At 42.8% G+C, this 8615-nt stretch overlaps 1 protein-coding gene across 1 annotated transcript; it reads left to right on the top strand.

Moving 5' to 3' along the window:
• Positions 1–1194: 1194 nt before the first annotated feature.
• Positions 1195–7110, top strand: LOC103918165 (coiled-coil domain-containing protein 173-like; the record flags this gene model as incomplete). Its single annotated transcript, XM_009325421.1, has 8 exons — positions 1195–1380; positions 1670–1843; positions 1938–2131; positions 3088–3244; positions 4244–4383; positions 5219–5411; positions 5747–5911; positions 6390–7110. Coding segments are annotated over 8 exons (1431 nt in total), but the record flags the coding sequence as incomplete, so codon positions are not given.
• Between the last annotated feature and the right edge of the window lie 1505 nt (positions 7111–8615).

The raw sequence follows: 8615 nt of genomic DNA, 5'->3' as shown, positions 1-8615 counted from the left end.
AGGCGGCAGCAGCTGGCCCGTGAGTGGGGCTCCCCCTGTGGGCACCGGGACCCGGGGGGAGGGCGGTGCCGAGCCCGTAGCTGCACCGGCTGCACACGGCTCTGGGAGGCTGTAGGGGTGTTCCCTGTCCCCGTGTCCAGAGTGACTCTCCCCAAACCTCCCCCTGCCCTCCCAGCTGCAGACAACGAGACAGGCTGTTTCTAGCATTACCTAGAAAGAACTAACCTGAAACCAGTGGAGGTACGGTATCATCCCACAGCTGGACGTTAGAGAAGAACGGGGTGCCTGGCAGTTCCCTATCCATAGGGAGCAGCATGTCAGTGTACGTTTACTTTTGGCAAGGATACCTTCACCTTGGACAGAGGGAGAAGATCAGGTCTGGTCCCCACCGTAAGACAAACAGATTAGCAACTACATCTGAAAAACAGACTTCGACATAAGTATCGCTGTAAGAGAAAGCCTCCTTACGTTTTAGACAGGGCATGTCAGTCTGCTGCAAATCAGATGAACAAGGAGAATTTCTAACAGGACACCCCTCTGTACAGAGTGTGCCGTTTCCTTCGAAAATACTGGTGACGTGCCTTTTTGTGACGGGCATTTCACAAAACCTAGTGATCACCTAGAAAAGCTGTATTTATGCATGCACATGTGTATGCGCGCCTAATACAAGAAAGAAATGCTAATCTTTCCAACAAATCAAGAAACTGTTCTACAAGCCAGATCTATTTTAGTAAATATGATGAGTGCGCAGGACAAGGGTGGTAAGTTACAGCCCATGCCCAAACTGCTGCCTCATCCAGCCAGAAAAATGGCTTCACCAATATTCCCCCTTTCCTTTTGAGAATGCTCCCTGGTCCCTGCCGTTCTCAGAATCATGCCCAAGTTCTGCCTGGAAAGTGTTAGTTACCACAAGCCAAACCTGTACATACACACAAACAGGCAAGGGGACATACAAAGAGTTAAATCATTCAGCCACAGCCCAAGTACATACACTGGCCATAGTTAGACTACAGACACCCTGTCTTAGCTGTGGGGTACTGGGATGGGGAGAACACCTGTTAGGAAAACTTAGCGTTGTTACTACGCAGGAACTCAAATCCTGATACAGGTCTGATATCAAGTAACCTCAGTATCGTTTCTTCCCTCTGCACAGCGTCACATCATTTGGAAGAAAATAATGTTCTCGATGGATATTTTCTTCCAAATGAAGTAGATCTTCATGAGGTAATAGTATTGCCAAAAGCAGAATGGGAAAGGATTCAGGACAATCTTGGCAGCAAAACTAGAGAAGCAGCACGCATCCTCACTGAGAAGAAAGAACGGGAAGAAATGCACTTACGCTCCAAAGCAGCTGTAAAAAACTGGCCCAATACCATCATGGTAAGTACAAGACACATTTGTAAACAAAGGGATTCATTTTCATAAAACCACTCATGGTAACATTTCTAGCTGTACTCCCTTTGTTTAACATTTGCTTTTAAATAGGTATTTTAACTAAACTCCATTTAAATACATTTAATGTCTAACATCAACAGTTAGATTTTTTAATTAAAGCTAAAATGCAAACTTAAAAAAAAAAACAAACATTGAGTACATCACCTTCAGAATGGTTTATACGTTTTTAATCCATGTGCTTTAAATGTGATTTCTAATTTTATCTGCACTGTAGGGCCTGGCACAACGGAAACTTAAAGCCAAACAATTACGTGAAGAAAGGGAAGAGGAAGAAAGAAAGCTACTTGATTTGGAAGAAGAGCAGTTCCAAGCAGCAAAACGGAAGGAGGCTATTGATCATGCAAAAACCTACCTGTACTATCAGAATGAAAGAGTGAAAGGGTTGCATGTTTGTTGATAACTTATAATTTTTAAATTCAAATTGTACTGAATTTCTTCAAACACTTCTGAACACGCAAATTACTTTAAATGTTCTCTTGCAGAGTGCACTTCTACTTGCTGAGGTCCTAAAAGAAAGAGATGCTCAAGTTGAATTTAAAAAGTTAAAGGCAGATGTTAACAAAAAGAAGGATGAAGAAAAGGAACATGAATGTAAAGAAGCTATTCTCAGAGAGCAAGAAAAGGCACATCAGCGTTATATGAATCAACAGGCACTACGCAGAGATCAGCTGGAACAGTAAGTAATAATTAAAAGTAACCCTACTTTATTATTTACTTAAACTCTCTTCTCACAAATACATTCTATAAGGTTTTTACAGAAACGTACTAATAATTTGATTTACAAATGTGACACTTTAAAAGAAAAATCCAGAGCGCCACAAAAGACCTTGCACAAAAGGGAAAAGCTGCGATATGCAGTGTCTTTTATTTGCCAACAGTCTGCCTGTAAAATCGCCTCTGGCAGGCATCAATAGGTTTTAGTCAAATCGCTATTCAAAAGGTGTTACTGAAAGTGTATTTTAACTCAGTTTTGGTCCCAGAAAAGGAAAAGGTTAAACCAGTTTTTCCATTTGCCCATAACCAGATTCCAGAGAATGCATGAAGTGAACACATCAAGAGAATGCATCACTGCCACCTCCATTCTTTCTCTAAGCTCTTATAGAAACCTTATGGAGGGGTCCCCAGTGGTATTTATAGGACTGGCCCTGGTGGTCTGATAGAAGGAATCAAATTCCCTGAGGCAGAGGAAGGGCTCAAAGTCTGGTCTCACATATTCCAGGTCCAACACATAAATCCTTGCAGGACTTCGTATAGAACACTACCAGTTCAAGCTGTTGTCTGCATGCCCAGAAGGAGAAGCACACAGACTTTCTGGGGAAATCTTGTTCACTGGGGATGCTGCAGAGATAGGCCAGAACATTATGAATGCAGTGGTGCTAACGGATCACGCAGATAAAACTTGTTACCACTAGACTGCAATCTGTGAGCATACCATAGCTAATTTCTGGTCAGAGGATTGAGGGCTACCATTACAAACAATTATGCTATTTTTCACCTCTGATATTCTACCCACCTTCAATTCAAAGTACCACATCCTTCAGTGCAAGATACCTATGGTTATGCAGAATCCCTATCTGTTCATTACTTCGTGCGATCCCTAGCCTGTTTATTCAACTCCTTTTCCTGATTCAGAATAAAGGAGCACAAGCATCAGGCAGATCTGGCCAAGCTAGAAGACAAAAGAGAAGGGGAACAAATACAGAGATTGAACCGATTGTACCAATTGGAAATTCAGAGAGGAAAAGAAAAGGAACAGGAGGAAAAAGTTGAACGCCAGAGGGTGTATCACGTAAGTAACAGGAAAGCAGAGAGTTCAAAATGCTTGTTTCATCTTGGCTGCCTGGAGTGAAACAATAGCATTCATATATCTAAATGGGCCTACTGGCAACAGGAGGTTTGCTGGCAGCTTCAGGAGCATTGGATCATCTGCCTACCCTGCCAGTTGCAGGCCATGTCTTTCCTCTGTGCTTTTGAGAAAGGCCTCTTGGAGGCAGGTCCCTTCTCTTGTCTGAAGGGACATTGGCACCTGATGTTTTGACTGCTGTATGATTAAGAAGTCTGCTGTAGACATCAAGGAATAGTCTCCTTGACTTGAGAACTGGATTTAAGTTCCACGTACCTGCTGGTTTAAGCCCAGTTTTCTTTGTTAGGAAGAGGGAATAGCCCAAGTCTGAACATAACAGTATCTTTTTAACTTGCCTTTCCCTTTATGATTGGAGTGATTTAGAAATTTAGTCAAGACAAGCTGCCTTCTCTCTTCACATTTACAGGCATCTTGCTAAACTAGAAATGCCCCAGAACAGTTCTGACCAGCATACAAAAGACAGCTGTTTTTTTACATAAAATTATAGAAAACTCTTCTTCAGCTATGATTTGGATTAAGCTCTCAGACTGGGATAGTTTTGGATGAGATGGGCCAGGAGCAGCACGGTCTGTGTACATGTTGGTGGGGGTTGCACAGTCCCGTTCCTCTCAATGTCCCCCTCTCTCACGTGTGTGAATGGGAGCAAGGGATAATGCTCACTGTATTGCATAGCAGTTTCTTTGTGTAATGGGCTGGAGAAGCAGCTCAATTCCCCTTCTCCTTCCTCATATCTACTATCTCCTCTTCATGCATGTTTGAACGGGGAGGCAGAAGTAAGTGGAAGCACTGAGAATCCCTTTCCTCTCTTCTCTCTTTGAAAGAAACACAAAGAGAGAGAATAGGGAGTGATTCTTTTAAGTTGCTACCCCAGGCCCAGATTTTCTAAACTTGATTGGTTATATCAGGACCCTTTTGCCCATGCAGGAGCATGTAACTGACCAGAAAATGATCAAAGCAGTAGAGGAACAAAAACAAATGGAAGAAGATGATCGGATTAAAGCTCATTTTAAAGCAAAGGAAACTATTGCCAAGCTGATAAAAGAGAAAGAAGCTGAGATGCGTAGGTAGGTACAAAGCTAGAGTATAAATTGTAAATAAACTAAAAATTATACTGTAGTCACATTCAAATCTTTCAGACTGATGGTGTAACACAAACCACAGTTATTCTAAAAATTAAATTCTACTGATAGGGAGAGTAGGGAATTCAGGAGAAAAAGGAAATTCTTTCACAGGTTACTTAGTAGTAGGTGTGTGTGGGAGCGATCTCTCGGCCCTTCAAAGTACAAAGACTTATGGAAGTGCAAAGCTCTACACCAGTGTGTTTGGAACAGTGATTTTCCATATGTCCTGCCAAGCCTCCACCTCCTCCACAATTAAAGACAATTAAAATCCTTGACGAAAGTATTTTTGTGCATAAGCTATATTTGCCTCAGTCAGATCAAGAAAAATAATTTGACTTCTTAACTAGGCACCTAAATTAATTACATTGGGTTATTATTAAGGGAAGATGGTTTACCAATTTAACAGTGAGGGTACAGCATGAAGATACCATTGAGCCAATGTAAGAGTTCCCTTCTCTTCCTACTTCTGGCCAGTCCTCCCAACATTTCTCTCCTGATGCTAGGCAGACTCCTCCCCGAGCGATCCAGCTTGTTATTGCAACAGAAAGCTAGTGTTACAAGAATACAGGGAACATTTATTTGCGAAATCAGATAATTAAAAAAAAAAAAACAAAACAGGAGGTACACAAGAAGATCAAGGAGTTGGATGGGTGGCCTGGCCTGTGTGGCAAGAGGAGAGAAGACTAGAAGCAGGACTCCTGAGTTTGGTAGCAGTAATGCTTCAGGTAGACCCAGGTGTGTACCCTGGTATGTTATGGTAGCTCATGTTCTTCTGCAGACTAACACGGGAACATCAGGACAAAATTGTTAGCCAATTAGCTGTACAAATGAATGAGGCATTAAAGAGGGAAGATGATCGTCTTGCTAGAGACATTGCAAAAAAAGAAGCTGAACAAGAAAAAAAATGGAAAGAGAAAGAAGCAAAAGAAAAGGCAGCCATTGAATCTATTGCTGAACATAGAGCGACTGTGGTAAGAAACCTAGCCTGTTCTTATTCCTGCTTACTCCAACTGAGGAGCCTGGCTGAGATCACAGCTGAGATCACAGCTGGCGGCTCTGGTGCCATGATTCAGCATGCTTCATCAGGTCCGCTGCACCTTTCTCAGGTCTTCTCTCCCTCTCCCACTTCCGTGTCGTGCACACATCTGCCAGGGCTGCTGAAAACCCTGGGCTTGGACACTGGCCAGCCACAATGACCGTGCTTATCAGAACACAGATACAGGGCTGCTTCTGCCAAAAGATATGACTTCCAGCTTAGCAGGCTAGCTCCTTGGTTAACTTTAATTGTGTATTTTGTAAAACACAGATGCAGATGAAAGAGAAAAAGGAGAGAGAGGAAAAAGCAGAGGGTAAAAAAGAACTTCATGCGTTAATGGAAGAGAACCGCATCTACCTAGAAATGGAAAAAGCCAAGAAACAAAGACAACGTGACGCAAACATGGAAGTACAGAAAATTCAGATCCAGCAAATGGTAAATAGAAGAGCTGTACCCTGTCAGCCCCCTCAGAAAGAAGCATGCATCTAAACCAACAGCACTAGCTCCTGCCTGAGAGGAAGAGAGAGGGTGCTTGCTGTGTTTTGTTTGGGATTTTTTGTTTGTTGTTTTTTTTTTAAATCAGGTATGCTCTGCATATGCTGGTGTTGGGGACCAGCCTCCTCTCAGAGCAGTGGCGCAAGTCAAGGCTGGTTTGCAATGACAGATCACATCCTGTCCTGTGCCCTCTTCTATCTTCTGGGCAGGTCACCAAAGAGCAGCAGCTGATGCTGATGTTCACTCAGCTTCTTATGTTCCCTTTTTGTGGGGGGTACGGCAGGGGAGAGATGATATTTGCGAAGTAGCAACTAACATCACTACAGATCTTCTGTAAGCTTTTAGCCTCTCTAAGTTCTAAGGGACAGTTATGTTGTGAAAGAAATACTAAGCTTTGTTATTCTCTTTTCTTCATCAGGCTGAAAAGCAGGCAAAAAAACAGCAGGAAAAGCAAGCAGATTTGGACTACGATGCTCAGAGAGAGGTTATTGCACTTTGTAAGGAGCGTGAATTTCAGAGCTATGCAAAGCAAGTAATTGAATCGGAGTCCAAGACTACACATCATCTTTATCCTCTTCTCAAAGCATCCAAAGATGGAAGAGGACTTGGACACGGGCCATTTTCCAAAGAGAAGGAATAAATACTAGTATTCAAGCACAGGATGGTGCTGGGACCCAGTTACCTTGTTGTAGCTGTACTACTGCTCAAGAAGTTAAAAACATGAAGTAATATTGAGACTATCCAGCAAGGAAAGGCCGAAGCAGTTTTCATGTGGTGAAAAAAATATCTTTTTGAACCTTATGGGCAGAGTTAAACTGTAAATGATCTACATCAAATATATGCTATGAATCTGGAAGTCCACTTGAAAAAAAAAAATTTCCAGAGAACTGGTTATATTCTCAAAAATCCCCAGCTTGTATTTCATGAAAGTTAGTTTATTAAACTTCAGACAGAAATACATGATATATAATTGACCATCAATGTAACCCATTCCAGCCAAAAGCTCACTATTACTGTTATATTTTTACTATTCATTATTCTAAAAATTCACTGTCCCCGGTTTTTCAGGCCTAGGATACAAGTTCCCAGTGCAAAAGGTCACATTTTTCACTAGCCCACTTCCAGTTAAGTATTCTCCATAATAGAAAAAAACAAAACAACTTTACAGAATCTACAGAGGAAGAAAAAACAACCTAATACATATGAAAGAATACTTATGGTACTGCAGTTTTTATAGCATTTTGCAACTACCTCTGTAAAACAAATGTCATGCTATAAATTAGTTATATGAAAATACGAACATGATTTGATCACAGCCCTTAAAAGGTCACCTAGGAGGCAAATAGGTCCCAATATAGCTGTAAATAGCTACTACAAAAAGAGTGTGGCAACAAGAACAACGTAGATGGACTGTTCTTTCAAAAAGACTAACAATGATTCAATCTGCGATAAATAGATCCAGATCTAAAATTGTTTCTCAGATTCCTCAGCTGACTCACTCTCCAACACCAGTGTCACACATACCTCTCACTCCTTAAGCTTAGTTTCTTTGCTGAAATTTTACCGTCATGTTCCTGCCTTGGACAGAGTTAGGGTTTCCTATAATGACTTCCTCCACGAGTATCCTGGGGTCTAAACAGGGTATTCCCCTATTCTGGGGTCCACTGAAAACAAAGTCCAAGAAACTTGAAGCTTTGCTTTGTTGCACACAACCTTCTGTTCCAGCCCCCCAGCTGCCAGTCTCTGTTGGCCAAACTAGAAAATGATGCGAGTTCTAAAAAAAAAAAATTAGGTGAGTTTTATACAAAGGATGCTTGACAATATTTCAGTTTGGAAAATGGGTCTTTTGTGTGCCTTCAAGTTTCTAAGCCTGGCTTCCGATAGCAACAGGCTTTGAAGAAAGCACAGGATTTTGAGCAAGATGGGAGGCTACCCCGGAGGCGAGGTCCCTCCTGCAAGCTCAGGGCCAAACAGAACTGGTTTTACCTCCCCTGCAGTGTAAAATGGCTGGATGTAAGATGGATGTACTCCTTCACGAGTGCAGCAGTCACCTCCTCGAGGAGTCTTTTCCCGGCAGGGCAAGGGAGGTACTTTCGGAAAGAGGGGAAAGACGGACCTCCTCCCTCATCCAGCTCCCAGCACCGCCAAGGGCCTTCCTACGGGAAAACAGTGCCCAGAGGCCACCTTTTAAGGTCAGGTAATGGATAAAGGCGAGTTTCCAACAACCCCAGCTACAGGCAGGCATAGCGGGAGAGCTGCCATTGAGTCTATTGCTGAACACAGTGCCACTGTAGTAAGAAATCTAGCCTGTTCTTGTTCCTCTCTCTGTCATATGCTCGTACTTCTGAACACCGTTTTGAAACACCATAGATTCTAGCACAGTCGTCTTGAGTGAGATGCACGTGCAAGTTCTCACTTAGCAGCTGCCTCTCATATTTACCAGCACGAGGTTACGTGTGAGACGCAGCAGCCCACAGAGGCAGGCCGAGCCAAAACACCACACCACCGGCCGCGCAGAGCAGAGGCAAACAGCCGGAAGAAAAGCCGCCGATGTCGGAGCAGAAAGACAGAGGCAGAGTGGGGCCTAACAGCCTCTTACCGGGTACAGGCTCGCTACAGGGAAACGGATATTTCACGAACCGGC

This window comes from Pygoscelis adeliae, unplaced genomic scaffold (genome assembly GCF_000699105.1).
Source record: "Pygoscelis adeliae isolate BGI_AS28 unplaced genomic scaffold, ASM69910v1 Scaffold106, whole genome shotgun sequence".
In the NCBI taxonomy this organism is placed as follows: Eukaryota; Metazoa; Chordata; class Aves; order Sphenisciformes; family Spheniscidae; genus Pygoscelis; species Pygoscelis adeliae.
Note: the sequence above shows the minus strand (reverse complement) of the source record. Positions and strands in the feature narration are given on the sequence as shown.